Raw genomic sequence first — 16933 nt, 5'->3', positions numbered from 1 at the left:
AACTATTTCTAACATTGTTTGCTTTTTTAACTCTTGCAGCACATTCAGTGGATGTTTTCAGAGAACTATCCACAATGACTCCTAGATCGCTTTCTTGAGTGGTAACAACTAATTTAAACCCCATCATTTTGTATATATAGTTGGATTATGTTTTCCAATGTTCGTTACTTTGCATTTATCTACACTGAATTTCATCTGCTATTTTGTTGCCCAGTCACCCAGTTCTGTGAGTCTGTAACTCTTCGTAGTATGCTTTGGACTTAACTATCTTAAATAATTTTGTACATCTGCAAATTTTGCTACCTCACTGTTTACCCCTTTTTCCAAATCATTTATGAATAAGTTAAACAACACCGATCCCAGTGACACACAACTGTTTACCTCCCTCCATTCTGAAAACTGACCATTTCTTCCTACCCTTTGTTTTCTGTCTTTTAACCAGTTACTGATCCATGAAAGGACCTTCCATGTTATCCCATGATTGCTTTATTTTTAAAAACTAAAGGCTTCTAAAGGAGAACTGATATAATTCCAACATACAATACAAATGGGCCATTTGTTTAAAATGTTTACTGTATTCCAATATTTATATACTTTAAAGGTAAAATATATCTCTTTATTAAACTGAAGTACAATATTGACATTTTCCCTGTAACATTTACATAAATAGTTTTCTCCCTCTGATGTACATGTATATATGTCTTTCAAATTTCCATATCCCATGCAGTTTGAATATAACTTCACATACATATACATCAATCACAGACACAATATTTCTGATGTTTGGAAAGAAGTGGATAGGACTTCATCTTGTAGCCAGCCTGTCAACTGCTCCCCTTAGTTTGTAGAAAGGGAAAGATTGTCCAGTGGCTATAGAACCAGCTGCAGACAACTCTTGTCATGTAATCTTTCTGTGCCTCAGTTCCCCATCTGTAAACTGGGAATAATACTACTTTCCTGCCTCACAGGGGTGCTGTCAGAATAAATACCTCAAAAGTTGTAAGTGCTCATACTATAGTAAGGGAGGGCTAGATGCTGCAAGATATTCAGGTATAGACAGACAGGTCATTGCTGAGTAATGCAAGGCCTGAACCCATCAACTAACACAGCTATGTCTTCTCAATATTCCCAACCCCTTGCTATTGTATGGAGAAAAGGTCTGGAACCAGAAATCAAACTTCTGTTTTAATTAGAATATCATCTCTTGGTCATTATCAGGTAAATTACCTTTCATAGGTAAAAAAGGCTTTTGGTGTGATCACAAGGAACGCCATGTGTAATATTTTGAGTCTTACACCATTAAAGTCCATGTGAAATTTCCACAAGAACAAGGTCCAAATGCATTCAAAAATCAAATACAAAATGAATACAACAGGAAAACTAACCTCATAGATAAAATACACTTTAGCTTCTACGTAGATTCCCATACGCACTACCGCACGTACTGCAGCATTCATACCTGAGAAGAGAAAGTGAATTCATTTATTACAAAATTATGCAAGGTTACCTCAATTTTCTAATATTAACTTGAAATATCTTTGTCAAAAACAAAATCCAACAACAACAAAGGAATTAATTGGAAGCTATAATTTGTTTCTAAACAGGAAAAAAAGCTTTTACTATAAACAGAAATGTACATACTGACAACGCAGCCAGCTCTAGAAGTTGAAGGGGGCAGAGTTATTTGTTTTAGCACCATAATTATATGAACATTTAACAGGGGAACTTGATGAAATTGTCAAAATATTATTAGAATAAACCGTAATTAGAAAGTGATGACTGCTAACTGACATAAGGCTAGTAATTTGGCACCTTGCAATCTGCAAGACTTGCAGGCACAATTCAGTGCCTGCCTCCCCTCACGCTAGAGGGGAAAGCTGCCAGCACTTTTTCCTGGTCCAGTTTACTTTCTTCCAAACCAGCTCAGCTGCACAGATGGTGTGCGGTGGAAGAGCAGAGCCACCTGAGACGGGGGGGGGAGGGAGGGGAAGCAAGCCAGTGCCAGTTGCTCTCCCTTTGAGTACACACTTGTGATGTGGATAGCATGGGTAAGTGAGTACCTTATGCTATCTTACTACCCTGTGCACGCATGTCCTGCAGCTCACAATGGAGCCCTGAGTACTCTTTTCATAGAAGTCTGACAAATTGAAACATTTGGCTGAAGGATGTCATACTTGTGTATATTGGTATTAATATTTCAATTTATTAAGCAGCAAATATGTTTCACAGAACCATTTTATAGCAAACGCAATGGGTGTCAATCCAAAGAGTCAAAAAGAAAGTGGTGACTATTGTAATGGCTCTCTTCATCTACCATGGGAAATATTACTAATGACAAAAGACATGAAGAATTACCAACGGACTCCAGGCACAAGAAGCAAAAACAGAGCTACAAGAGAGGGGCAAGGAAGCAGAGAGACTTCTCTAATAGTGGATCAGCACTCTCGTTGGACTTATAGATATGCCACAGCACAAAACATAGTATAGTATCTACAGTCACCCAAATCAATAGGATTAATTAGTTACTGGAAATAGTGAAGAAATAGATCAGCTCTGCTGATGATATAGGTGCAAAATAATCCCTGATTTGAAACACATAAGGTGATTAAACCACACAACGGAGTCAACCTGAATCTCCATACCCACAAACAAAGTCATGAATATGGCCTGTACACAGGGAGCCTAGATACTAATCATTTCCAGGGAAGTATGTAAAGACCCACTGAACTAACCTCTCTGTGATTGTTGAAACTGATTAGTGTGAAGGTCTCAGTGACTCTGAGGTTATTTCAAGTGCCTATTATTTAGGAACACAAGACGAGTCACTGTTATTAAACAGAAGTCTTTCATTGTGCAAGAACTGAACATTAAGGCTATTCTACACCAGAGACCTGTACCAATGCAGCTGTAAGAGCTCTCATGTAGCCACTCTATGCTGATGAGAGAGTGCTCCCCTGTTGATATTAAACCACCCCCAGCAAATGGCAGTAGGTATGTCGGCAGGAGAAGCTAGCCTACTACTTTTAGCATGCCAGTTTGATGAAAGTCAGTGCAAGTATGACTACATGGGCTGGGAATCACACCCCCAGCTCCAAGTGTAGACATACCCAGTTAGGAAAACAATTCTGTCAGCTAGGGAGAGCAAGGTAGTAGCAAATATCCATTCAATTCTCCTTCCAGAAACCACACACACTTTGAGTCAGGTTTTTTAAGTCAATTTCCACTGACTGAAGATCTGGCCTTTCAAGTATTGACTAAGGCTAAGGAGAATACAGTAATTCCTGTAGAGTGTGGCACAAGGTACTCTTCACCTCCAAAATCTGTCCGTGTTCTCTATGGCTTTTGTGGTCTCTGCCAACCCAAAAGCAAGAAGAGTTGCAGGTGTTGCTTAGCATACTAATATTTTTATGCAGAATACTGTTTCTCTAAACCAAGTCTATATAGATACTGATGGTTAATTACATCCCTATAGATTGGCTGCTTTTGGCACCATTGTTTTGTCTATAGGGTCTTACAGACAATGTTCAGAATGGCCATTCATTGGGTTTTCTCCTTCCCCATTTTCATCCTTCCGGAAAGCTCTCACCTGCTGCATCCTTCAGGGTTCCACCTTATCACCTTTCCTGTTCAACATGTATGGAGGTGACTGCAAGATGTTTTGCGGATATAATAAATACTGACCAACACAAAGTTCTGTGTCTGTCTTCCACTGACAAACGGTCTCATTAGCCCAAATGTGCAACTGGAAGGAAAATGGACAGGCTAAGATGCAGAATGGATGTGACTTGGACCAGCTAAAACAGAAGAGATTCTTGTGGGTATGAAGAAGCATTTAATGGACTGGGCAAAGGCATCACCTGCATCATCTGCTGATGATGCATGTCTGTCTTTTGTCAATGATGCATGCCTGCTTTTTGTCAATGTTTTCTAAATTAAGATCCTAATGGATCGGTCACTGATCCTGGTTTTTCAGGTTACAGCTGCAGCACATATTTATTTTAATCATCCGTGACTTGTGAGGAGTCTGACCACCCTCTTCTAATGCAGAATTCTTCCCTGTCAGTAACACCTTTGCACCTCCAGACCACACTATGGTAATAACCTGTACTTAGGCCTAACCTCTAAGCCTACCTTGAAGCTTCAGCTAGAGCAAAATATAACTGTCTTCTGCCCAACCAGAGCAGACCTGTGAACACAACACTCATGGTTAAGGTCTTTGTATTGTTTCTCTGTCCAATTCCTGGGATCTATTCTAGGTGCTGGTGATAATTTTTAAAACCCTGAAATGTCAAGGACACATTAACTGCATCACATCATTTAAGGTCAGGGAGGGAAGAACTTCTTGTCAGCTATGTGGAGCTGAACCTCCCAATGACTTTGATTGTCAACTCTTTGGAGGAGGTGCCATCTTTTTGTTCTGTCTTTGTACAACACCTAGCTCAATAGTGGCATGATCCATGACTAGAGCCCCTACTCATTATGGGAATACAAATAATAATGGTAAGATGACTTCTCATCTTCTTTCCTTCATTGTTGGTGACTGAACAGAATCCAAGTTTTGTCACTGTCAGGATACGTTATTAGAAACTTGTTTAACCTTTGCCTTAATTGTTTTTGGGTTTTTTTCAACTTTCTGACTCGGTGCCAGTGTACATGTTAACATTTCAGGAGATGGCAGCAGTGATTCATTATTAGTACCCATTGCTGGCTGCTCGATGCAAGTAAGCACCTAATTGCTTTGGTGAAAGACAACTTATAAATCAATAAAAAATAAATTAAGCATAAAATACTGATTTCTCTGACCCTTTAGAGTTGACAGCTATAGCCATCTCATACCCAATGATTTGCTTAGAGGCTCCTCAATCCCATTGATTCAGGTATCCTCATATTACATAGGATTTTTTTCCTTTGGACTATTAACCTTTATAACTGTTTCTTCATTAAAAGTGTGAGTGAAAGGAAAATGTTTTTGAACACAATATTTTGCTCATCTTTTTAATAAGGTAGAGGGTCTTTACTGATGCAGTACATTTTAGTTACTGTTTGGTTTCTTACATGTGTATTTTAACTCTATTTGTATGTAAGACTTTTTTTTTTCCCCCCAGTTCAAACTTTTTTTCTTGTCTCTTTATATGATTTTGCATGTATTCATTTTGAGCGGTTTCACTAATGTCAAGGAACTCAACTCCACCAAAAAAATCAGAGTTACAATAGATGTACCATTTCAGAAGACGGGTAACAAATTCACTAAAAAGGTTACATGACTAAAAGGCTCAGAAAACAACATTTGCTTTAGTACTAAACTTTTCCTAATGTTAAATTATTCATTTCCTTCTCAGTTTAAGTAGCATTATTCTGCTGGTTCCATACTTACTAATTTTAAACCAACTTCTCTTTTCTGTTTCTGTGTAAAGAACTTACTGGTGCTTTAAGTTTATTGAGAATTTTACTTTTGAAACAGGATGCCTATGCAAAACTAAAAACGTACATGAAAATCCAGGGTTGTTTCCACACATTTACATTTTCCATGTCTATTTGATAAAGATGGGAAGGTTTCTAGGCCAGGAATATCGGCTTGGGTTAATATAAACAATAAGGCATTCACACAACCTGGTTTTCCAGACATCAGTGAGAATTTCACAACTTTTACCAAGCACTTAGATTGATGATTATTATTTGTAAAGCAACAGTTCCAGTTCAGACATCGATCATTATTATTTGTAAAGCAATAGTTCCAGTTCAGTGCCTCAGAAGAATTACAGTGCAATTGTCCCACAGAGTACTCTATGCATACAGTTTTCTTGAATAAACAACTTGTGTATCCATCTAATCACTTAAATTACTTCTACACAACATTTTAGGAAGATGACCCCAAACTCATGCATGTTTTCCTATTGATACAATTATGTAAGTCTCAAAGCATGAAAGCCATGTCAGAGGAAGTGGCTCAAAAGGCTGATATCTGAGTAACACTTAGGCTAGAGATTCCCCACATGGAGGTTGTAACCAGATTTCAAGAGGCTACGGTTACTCACTCCCTTCTGTCTAAAGCTATGCCTACACTACAAGGTAGGGCTGTGATTCTACTACTCTTGTACACATACTCAGACTAGCTCGCATTGAGCAGAGTGAGTACAAATAGTAGCGTAGCCACAGTAGCATGCGTAGCAGCAGTGGAGGCACGATTGAGCCACGCCGAGTACATACCCATAAGCTTCAGGCAAACTGTATGTGGCACAGCTAAACTATGCCTCTGCTACTGCTACTCGTGCTACCGCAGTTACGCTGCTATTTATACTCCAATAGCTCGATGACAGCTCGTGTGAGTCACAACCTTAGCTCATACTATATATGTAGCCTAAATAGGAGGTGGATAGATATCAAAACTTGTGTCTATTGCAACGTGGGTTGTCAGTCTGGAAAAGAACTCTTGCCTCAGGTCATTCTGTATAGCCTCACTGAAAGTTTATAACTTGGCTATTTAATATACATGTGTTATCACTGTTTGACACTGTGTGACTATTTTGTACTCCATCACTCACAATTTTTAAATCAAGACTGAACGTGCTTTTTTCCTAACAGATCTGCTGTAGGAATTACTTTGGACAAGTTCCGTGGCCCGTGTTATACAGGTTAGACTAGATGATCACAATGGTCCTTCACGCCTTGGAATCTGTTTGCCTCTGTGCAGAGACAGCAATATTTTCAGACTTGGGTGCTTAACAGCAAGCACCTAGCCAATTTTCAGAAGTGCTGAATACTCAAGAGCTCACACTGAAGAATCTGTTGCTGTTCAGTACTGAACAATCTAGTGATGTCCCAATAAACCTAAATTGCTTTAAATATCTACCATTGGGTACTTACATCTGAATATTTTGACCAGAGTATATTCAAATACATAAAGGTATCTACAGAGGAGAGCATGAACTTGATTAATAAAACAGTGGCAAACAATGTCTTATTTAATTATCTTTGGCTTCTTACAACCAGTATTTCCATTAGAGTATCTATGAAATGTAATTATATAATTACTACTGGAAAATGGATGTACTCAGTAGCCATGAGACTCGGTCCTCAATACTCAGTACAGCATTGATACACAGAGGATTTGAACAGTGGCTTAGAGACTAAACTGTGGCTAAAATAGCTATTCAAAATATGGCAACATAATCTAAAATTCTTCTGAATTACCATTTTCTTTTTCATCAGACCTTTGATAGGTGCTAAGATTTATCTGGCCCTGGACAGAGCTGCAGCGGCATGGCTCGGGCAGGGTCTTAGCTCCTCCCGCTCAGAGCCGCGTGGTAAGGGGGCAGGGCTGAGAGCTCTGGGCCCCACCAGAGCCATGCCACTGCAGTGCTCCTGGATGCGGCACGCTGAGGCTCTGGGAAAGTGGGGAGGCGGGGGTAAGCAGTATGGTAACTGGGGCAGGGGCATTGGATAAGGGGCAGGGAGTCCTAGGGACAGTCGGGGACAGGGAGGGGGCAGAGGTTTGGGGGAGAGCGGTCAGGGGACAGGGAGTTGGATTGTGGGCGTTCCAGGGGTCTGTCAGGACTCGGTGGGGGGGTGGATGGGGGCAGGGCAGTCAGGGGACAGGGACCAGGGGGAGTTCTTGGGGGGTGGGGTTCTAGGGTGGTGGTTGGAAAGGTCTTAGGAGGGCAGTCAAGGGACAAGGAGAAGAACGGGTCATGGATTCTGAGGGAGCAGTCGGGGGGTCAGGAATTGGGTGGGGGTCATATAGGGGGCAGGGCCAGGCTGTTTGGGAGGCACAGCCTTCCCTACCCTAAAGCGCATTCAGCAGTTTGAGGTTTGCAGACAGTTATTTAACACAGAGACAAGCTGTTATCTTTTCCCTTAGGGCTACCGTCCCTTTCGTTTCTCAAATGACAAATTATAGTCTACATTTAATTTCAGTGCCATAGGTGAGGTGAGCGTAGTTTCATTTAAAATTAGCCACTTTAGATTAACAGTGATAGAGCCAAGAGAGACATGGGGGAGGGATCACATGAGAAAAGCAATATCCTACATCACCTGCCTCCTTCCCAACCCTACCAAGGGAGACCCCCCTCCCCCCCCCGCATTCCCCAAGGCTTCAGAGGGGTTAATTCAGTGGTTCACAAATTTTTGTACTGGTGACCCCTTTCACATAACAAACCTCTGAGTGTGATACGCCCCCCTTATAAATTAAAAACACATTTGTATATATTTAACACTATTATAAATGCTGGAGGCAAAGCAGGGTTTGAAGTGGAGACTAACAGCTCGCAACCCCCAGTAATAATCTCGCGACCCCCTGAGGGGTCCCGATCCCCAGTTTGAGATCCCCTGGGTTAATTTAATTTTAGCACCCTGTGTCCATTCACATGCATGTGCTATTTTGAGGATTTCAGTTTTCACAACACAGGTTCATCCCACATTCTGGAATAAGCTCAAATGGTCAGTTCGTGGAGTATGTACTTAAGCTATACTAAAAACAAACTCACAGTAACCATCTCCAGTTTGTGAGGGACCCCACTGGAGTCAGTCTCTAGGAAATAGATAAATTCATGTAAAAAGCAACAAAGAGTCGTGTGGCACCTTATAGACTAACAGAGGTATTGGACCATACGCTTTCGTGGGTGACGAAGTGGGTATTCACCCACAAAAGCTTATGCTCCGATACGTCTGTTAGTCTATAAGGTGCTGCAGTACTCTTTGTTGCTTTTTATAGATCTAGATCAACATGGCTACCCCTCTGATACTAAATAAATTCATGCAGGTTAAGTCCATTAATGGCTATTAGCCAGGATAGGTAAGGAATGGTGTCCCTAGCCTCTGTTTGTCAGAGGGTGGAGATGGATGACAGGAGAGAGATCACTTGATCATTACCTGTTAGGTTCACTCCCTCTGGGGCACTTGGCATTGGCCAATGTAAGTAGACAGGATACTGGGCTGGATGGACATTTGGTCTGACCCAGTATGGCCATTCTTATGTTCAAACCTAAATGAACCAAAAGTTATGGAAACAGATATGAGTCAAGGAAGCTAGCAGAGTATCAGAAACCTGGAAAAATCTCTAACTGGATGGGCTCAGGCGTTTGGACAAAAGCTGAGGTGGTTCAAAAGTTTTGGATTTTTTTAAGCAGAATTTTTTTTAATGTTTCTTTAAACAATCAAACACAGCAAGCAGCAAATATTTGGCCATACAATTCTGAAACTCCAAACCATGTTCAGGTTTTGGCAGACTAATTTCAGCTTTTCAATTAAAAAAACAACACAACACACACACACATAGTAGCATCTTGGGCATTTTAGGCTTGTTTCCATTCAAAATGCTTTCTTTGCCTCTTCCAAGGAAAAAAAAAAGAAAATTAGCACTAATCATTTAGGAATTAATCTATGACACAAGTCACTTTTTTAATTTTAGAAGTAATGTCTCCAAAACACCAGATACAGTGAATACTGAAAAAGTCTATACAAATTACCATTAACTATAGAATGTTCATTTCCCATCTGTAAAATGTATGTTGAAACATGACATGTTAACTTTTTTAGCAAATAAATTATTCTTTAAATTTTATTTACAAAATTTAAAAATTTAAAACATGGTGCTGTCTTCAAATTATGTATATACATAACACACATAGCAACCATATGCAATATACATATAAATTCTACAATTTTGGGGACAGAAAGGGGTTTGTTTTCTTTGTGTGAGGGGGACATGTAATGGACTGGAACAATATAAGACTCTTAACCAGTAGGTGATGAAACTGTTGCACAGATCTGCCTACTACAGAGCCATGATCTGAGCTCTGGGCTGTGTAACCCAGAAGGCTATGACTATTTCATTAGTGCCCCAAAATGTTTTGCCATGCAAATAAAAAAACATGACATAGCTCTTAATTTGAAGAGCTCAAAACCAAAGTAAGAGTAACAAGCAAATGAAGAGATAGGGTGAGGAAGAGCTGAGGCAAGTAAATAAGTTTACATGACTGTCATTTAGATTTTTGCTCACTGTGAGGATTCCATAAATTTATGTTCTAAAATACATAGAACAACTCACATCCTGTGTGTGACAGGGAATAAGGGGAGGATGACATTCTATTGAAAGAGGATCCACATCTCAGAAGCCAGTGGCTGGTGTATAAATTCACCCACCAGTGTCAACATTAACACGTCCATGCCCAACACAGCAGGACCAACAGCCCAATGCACCTGCACATGCAATTCACAATCTCAGGCCCCTCACTCAGATTATCTTCCACAGCACTCAACCACAAAACAGAATGTTCAGGTAACTTCAAGGCTTAAGGTTACACTGGAGTTTTAAAGAACACCAGTCCAGATTCTCAGCCATTCCCTGGCCACTTTACATTGGCCCACCAATCTGTCAACTCTAGATGGTACAGAATTCCCTCTATATAAGGGATCCTGGGCCACTGTAATTGCTGCTCCTCTACCACCCTCATCATGGTTCCAGCATCGGCAATTTTCCTGGGGGACACTCTTCATCCCTCAGTGATCTGTGCCTACCAGAATGGCCCTGGAGGTCATTGACAGCCGACATAGAGCAGCCCTGAGGCTGTTCTACATTGTGCGAAGGACCAACCCATCACAGGACAAACCCCAGGATCTGAGGGCATAAAAGCTGCTTAAAGATTCCCCCTTCTCATGCCGCTCCCTCCAAAACTGCACCAACTGCACTTTGGTGCAGTCCAGACTATGGCACATCATGCTGATAAATCCTTGAGAATCACTGTCAATGTTCAATCACAATATACATCAAGAGACTGAATACCAGATACTGGATTTGTTTCCCAATTTAACAGCTGGGTGGCCAAAATTGTAGTACTGACACAGCAAGTATAGACTACACTTTACAAGCACATATTATTTGTAACACTTTCACTTACACTAAATCCCCAATACACTGCTTAAATCCACCACACAAAATGGTGGAAAGTATGTTTACATTGTAAATACAGTGATTAACTCCTGATTGTTTCAAGGGAGCTGCTATGGTATGTGCTGTGAATGTGTATTAATATAGATTTAAACATCTTGGATCCATAATACTAAATACATACTAAAAAACCCTTAAGGAGATTAACAATTGTAAACCTGAAAATCCCACATTTTGAACAGTAACAGCCACTTGAAATAGAAAAGACATGAAATTTTTCATTTTAAAAAAGGCCACTTGTAAATGATCAAAAAGTAAGAAAAACACTCCACGTAGTAAACTCTGGGGCTGAGATTTTATATGTCAAGCAACTGCCTGGAACAGTGTAAGTATGTGCCTGCTGCTTCAGTGAAAATACAGGTTAACAGTAGGGAAAAGCTTAGAAGCCATCCTATAGTGCAGCACTAACAGGTGTCACTGTAATTATATTTATTCCTGTTTCCCGTAGAATCAGATTTCTGTTGTAAATATTCAATAAGTTAAAGCAAATGGGGGATGGAAAATCAGTTAAAAAATAGAAAACCCTCCCAATTTAGAACAGGATTACTTTGTACAACATACTTCTTCCAAAACTGCTAATCTGCTTCTTTCTACATAAACTCTCTCAACTACAGACCTCAATATTCTCTCTAAATTACTCTCACCCCATGCAGTACAAATGACCTTGAAAGGTCATGACTAAGAGTCCTCCCTATTCTGTTCCCCTCCCAGGATGTGATGCAGAATGGAGTTTGCCCATACTTCAGTCTTCTTACTGTTCCCAAATCCCAACCCAGTTATGTAAATAACTCCTTGGAGACACTCGAGCCCTAAGGTTGGGTTTAGTCTGTCTTCTCATGAAAGAAACGAAACGCCTACAAAACATCCTGGACAACATCAAGTGTCCTCTGCTCATAGTCTGCAAAACAGCCACGGAGCTTGGGCAGCGCGCCCCAAACGCTCCTCCCTTTTTTTTTTTTTTGGCTACACTTTGCGGATAATCAAATCTAGGACCGATCGATTTACTTTGGGACGATGTTTAAATGTTGCACTATAGCGCCCGGGGGCGACTTCGATGTAATACTTTAAAAAAAAAAAAAAAAAGGAGCTAGAACCGCTGCTCCAGCGTTATGTAATCCGCAGCCATGCGGAAGCGAGTGGCAGGGTGCAGCCTGGGTTTGCTGCTATGCTGCTCCGAGCAATGCACTGTCACTGTTTCAAAGGGAAATGGCGATGTAAAGGCTCAGGTGCCCGGATCCTGAGCTCTCCTGAAATGATTTCAGCACAGCTGGTAACACCGCCATGGGGTAGACGACTGCAACAGGAGCCAAGCCAGCCGCTGATTGTCAAGGGAAGCAGTTTGCAGTGGCAGATCCCTTCTGCCCCCATATTGGGGAGAGGTTTAGCTAATCCCAGGCACCCCACTATTTCTGGGGGAGGGAGGAAGGAAGGATGCTTCTTCAGCAGAGATATGAAGCACAGAGGAATCCGCAACGACTGGCCGCGGATCACGTACACACTGGAGGCGGGGACCGAGAGAGGAGAAAGTGGTCCATGCAAAGTAGCATTCTCATGCGCACCAGGGAAAGGAGGGGGGCAGAGACGGGTGGAGGGGGAGACAGGCCAGGTCCCCCGCATCCTAAACACACATCTATCAAGGGGAAGGGAAGTGAGGCTTTCTCCTTACACATTCACTGAGGAAAGTGTGTGTGTGGAGGGGGTAAAACTAGTCCTCGCTCCTCCAAACCCTGACGCACTCAGAGGGGTCTCTCTTCTCACAACTCCCTCCACCCACAAGCACATTTGCAGGAGCCATACTTCTCTCTTCACCCCCACGCACGTGAAAGACTGGCGGGGAGGCCCAGGACCCATCCCTAATGCAAAAAAACAACACAAATTGTCCTCTGCCCCGCGCCCCACGCTGCTGAAATACTTTCGATCTGCAGCGAAACTGGCAGCTACTGGATTAAACGCCTTCCCAACGCACTCCCGGAGCTGCGGGAAAACTAATGTCACCCCCGCGGAGGAGGCTACGGGGAATGATGGCATCGCTGCATATTAACAAGATACTTCTCTTTCTGGCTAAGGCGATCGAGAGCCTTTGTTGTTAAATATTGCCCCGCATTACCCATCTAGAATCTGCGCCCTGAGCAACCCAAGGCAGAACTGTTAATAACAGACTCAAATTAATTCGGGGAGACAAGGGGGAGGGGGCCTGAGAAGGGATCTCATGACCAGGTTAGTAAATTTCAATCAATTCTCCTGTTCCCTGGTCGCCCTTTGATTCTATTTCTGTAGCTCCTTGGTCTCTAAGCCCCAACATTAAACCCCTGCTACTCCTTTGGAAGGACTCCGTCTAGGTTTAGCGATCGAAGGGGGCTAAGGATGTCTGTAATTTATTAAACTTGCGCCGGTGTGAGCTACGTAAACCGCTGTCACGAATGCGAAACTACTCCTCGTGAGTCGTGCCAAAGAACGAAGTGAAAGGCGGATGGGGTGACGGCTGCCACTGCCCCAGCGGCAGACAGTTCCCCTGCTGCCATGTGCAATGCAGCAAGCCCACCACCACCCCTCACATTTTGGGCACTAACTAGCCCTTTCTCCATTCTCCCTACCATCCCCTGAAAGGGAAAGACGTCTTGGGGATAAAGTTACTGGAGCTTTCGGTTTCCTGCCCTCCAGAAGGCAGGCTCTGAAGCCGTCACACGTTTGAAAATGTGATGAAGAAGGGAGGGAGGATGAATGGAAGCTGCTTGTTGCCGCCCTGCCTATCTAGGCACGTTTGCAACCCAGACACAGAGGTGAGACAAAAGGAAGATTTTTTTTTTACGCTGATGTCAAAGCAGTTCGAGATCCGTGGAACTGCAGGGAAACAGGCACTCTCCGCCGGCCCACGCTGATCGCAAGCCAGTCCCCTTTAGCCCACGTCCAGTGCCCCATCTGCCCCTACCTCAATGCCCGCTGTGCCCCGATCCAACGTGTCCCTGCCCTAGTGTGCATGCTGCCTGCCCAGCCACCCAGTGCCCCCCGTGTCCATGCACTTCCCGCCCAGGCCCACTCCACCGCCACATGAGCATCCTGCCAGTCTCCAAACTACCCCTGCCCCCTGCACCCCTCATCCGTATTTCCCCCTGCCGTCCCCCCAAAGGTACTCATATGCCATGCACGCCCTCCTGCATATCCATACTGCCCAAAACACCCAACAGCCATTCCATAGCCCCCTGCCTTCCCCATAGCTGCATCACCTTGCGCATCCCCGCCGCTGGTCAGCACCCCGATGGCTTTCCCTGCGCCCGAGAGATTCTCGAAGAACTTCTTATCCGCCGGCAGCTCCGCCATGGTGCTAGGAGGGGAAGGAGCGAGCTGCTGGCCGGCTGCGCGGCTCCCCTGCCCGGCTGGGGGATGGAGGGAGCGAGCGAGGTCCCTGGGCGGCGCCGAAGGGAGTCCCTCGCAGCCCTGGGGACGGAACCCGGAACAGAAACGCTACGGCATAAAACCCGTGGGAGGAAAGCACGAGAAGCGCAGCCTTCACACCCCACTCCAGCCGCCGCTGCTGCTCCGGCCTTCCTGTGCCTCGCCCCACCTCGTGCGGCTCTGCCCGCAGCAACCCAGCCGGCCCCTCTCTCCGCGGCGCCGGTGCGGCTCCACCCTCTGAGGGGCAGGGCGAGAAGCCAATGAGAGCACGTGCACCGCCCAAGGCGCTCGGCGGTCTGCAGCGGCGGGGGAGCATGCTGGGCTGCTGCAGCCTGGGTAAGGGGCGGCAGGTGGGAGAGGCTAGAATGGGTGGGAAAAGGGGACAGGAGTGCAAAGGCGGCCCCCTCCCCATGCGCTAGAGCATGAGGGAGGGGGCAGAGGAACCGGCTGTGTTTCCTGGCAGAGCCGCAGGAGGAGGTTCCTCCCCCCGCACAGTGAGGTTCCTCTCCCCAGCTCCACCTGCTGGAGATCAGCCCTGAGCGGCACTCAGGTCTCTGACTGCAGGTGCTGGAGGAAAGTAGACTGCGGTAGCTGCTCCTTGTCGTCGCCCTGCATGGCCTGGCAATAAAAGGGTAGACAGTACGGGGGGCAGGAACAATTTGTATAATGGAGGTGCTGACAGCCATTGAACCAAACCCTGTGTATGACAGAAACCACTTCGAGCCAGGAGGTGCGGCAGCACTCCTAGTTCCAGCACCCAGGGGCAGTACCCCTGAAAACAGGCTAGCAGCTAGGTGGCACATAATACCATCGTCTCTCTTACACCTAGCTCTGTCCTGCTCTGGTTACACTAGGCACACATGCCATTCCCTGCAATCCTAAAAGCTGCTGATCTCTATAAGCAAGCAATCATTGCCTACCATTCCATTAGAGATGGGTAGTGAGGGGAAATCTCCCTCTTTAGACGCTCCAGTTTTGTGTGTCTCTTTTTTTTTTTTGTTTAGTTGGTTGGTTTTTTTGTTCAAGCTCTCTCTGAACATGTTTTGTGCTAATTATTAAGGCCCTGTCATTGTCTAGAACATGTTATTCCACTGCCAAAAAGTATTGTAAAAAATCTATTGGAGTATAATGTATTGGTATTATAGTATCCCCTACAGGCCCCAGCTAAGATCAGGGTTCTATTGTGCCAGGTGCTGCACACACACAGCAAGAGGCAGATCTTGCCCTGAAGAGTGTACTATTTAAACAGACAAAAGATGAGTCAAAGGAAGTTTTGTCACAGTTATGGAGACGGGGAACTGAAAAATATCTATTTAGAGCACCCTCTCTTTTTGTTGTTAGGTCAGGAGAATGAGAGTTAAAAAACCTCTTTTGGTAATATCCACATTGAATATTTGGGGGATGATTTTGTCATTTGTTTTCATTCTGTTGTGAATACATACTTTCTGGATGCATACATATTGAATAATTAATCCATAATTCTTCTCAAAAATTATCACAGTACCCCTACTGAGCAGAGTAGTATAATTATCCTGATCACAGAGACAGATTAAGGCCCAGACCCTGCAAACTTTTATTTATATGCTTTTATGTACATGAATTGTCCTGTATTCAATAGGACAATTTATGTGTGTGAAGTTCAGCCTCTGTGAGAGTGTTTGCAGGATGAGGGCCTGAGTGACTCAACAAAATTATGCAGCAAGTCAGAAACAGAATTAAAATGCTAACTCTCAATCCTATGCTTTAATCACTATTAGAATTGTTTTTATTCAACATTTATACGCATCCTAAATTTGGTGCTTTATAAACACAGGCCCTGATCCTACAGACTTTTACATATCTGAGTAGCTATACTCAAGTAGGCAGTCCCAATAAATTCAGTGAAACTATTCACATGAGTAGAATTACTCAAGTACACTGGTGTTTGTAAGTGTTCTAATCCTACAAATACTGATGCACATTAACTAGGAAACTCATGCAAAATTACTCATGTGTAAAAGTGTATACACTTCTCTGCACCAAAGAGCTAACAAGCCTAGCTCCACAAACCCTTACCTATGTAAGTAGTTACACAATAATTAATTCTGTTTACAAATAATTGGATTGAGGGCCTTGGAGTTAAGTAATTAAAAGGCTTGCAATCCAAGTATTTTGTGTATATTGTCCTAATGGGCCTGATCCAACACTCAGTATCCTCAGCTGGTATAAACCGTCATAGTTACATTGAAGTCAGTGGCATTATGACAGTTTATACCAGCTGGGGAGCTTCCCCTATGAATCTTTCCACTGACTGCAGTGCCTTTGGATTAGGCACCTAATGTTTGTTTTGTGTGTGTTTCTTGTTTTATTTAGGGCATTTTTAGGCAAGTCTTGCAAACTATGAGGCTGTAAATAGATTTCTGTCTACCTTCATCATAAATCCTGTATATACTTGGTAATCAGAGGTGGTTGTTTCCCAGAAAGTAGTGGTTTTTCAGATTGTCCTGTAAGGTACATAATAGAATTTATCTCTTAACAGGTGGTAGGATTTTTTTTGTCTTCTCCTAAATTCAGAAACAGCTGCTCATCTTGTTGGTTTCATTATTTGTTATTGTT

The 16933-nt window shown here is 43.3% G+C and overlaps 1 protein-coding gene across 5 annotated transcripts in view; it reads right to left on the bottom strand.

Annotated features, from left to right (window-relative positions):
• Nucleotides 1–14559, bottom strand: part of PFKP (phosphofructokinase, platelet) — an 82311-nt gene extending 67752 nt beyond the window's left edge. For 2 of the 5 annotated variants that reach the window (XM_032765356.2, XM_075062214.1), the window contains exons 1-2: nt 14170–14551; nt 1386–1459 (exon numbers count right to left, since the gene is read on the bottom strand). In XM_032765356.2, the coding sequence (XP_032621247.1) occupies nt 1386–1459; nt 14170–14263 (168 nt within the window). In that variant the 5' untranslated portion in view covers nt 14264–14551. Of the gene's footprint in view, nt 1–1385; nt 1460–14169 lie in introns of all 5 variants that reach the window. The other 3 variants (XM_032765320.2, XM_032765327.2, XM_032765349.2) reach the window with 2 other exon arrangements.
• Between the last annotated feature and the right edge of the window lie 2374 nt (nt 14560–16933).

Source organism: Chelonoidis abingdonii, chromosome 2, assembly GCF_003597395.2.
Source record: "Chelonoidis abingdonii isolate Lonesome George chromosome 2, CheloAbing_2.0, whole genome shotgun sequence".
Lineage (NCBI taxonomy): Eukaryota > Metazoa > Chordata > Testudines > Testudinidae > Chelonoidis > Chelonoidis abingdonii.
The sequence above is the reverse complement of the archived record's forward strand: the minus strand, read 5'-3'. Positions and strand labels throughout refer to the sequence as shown.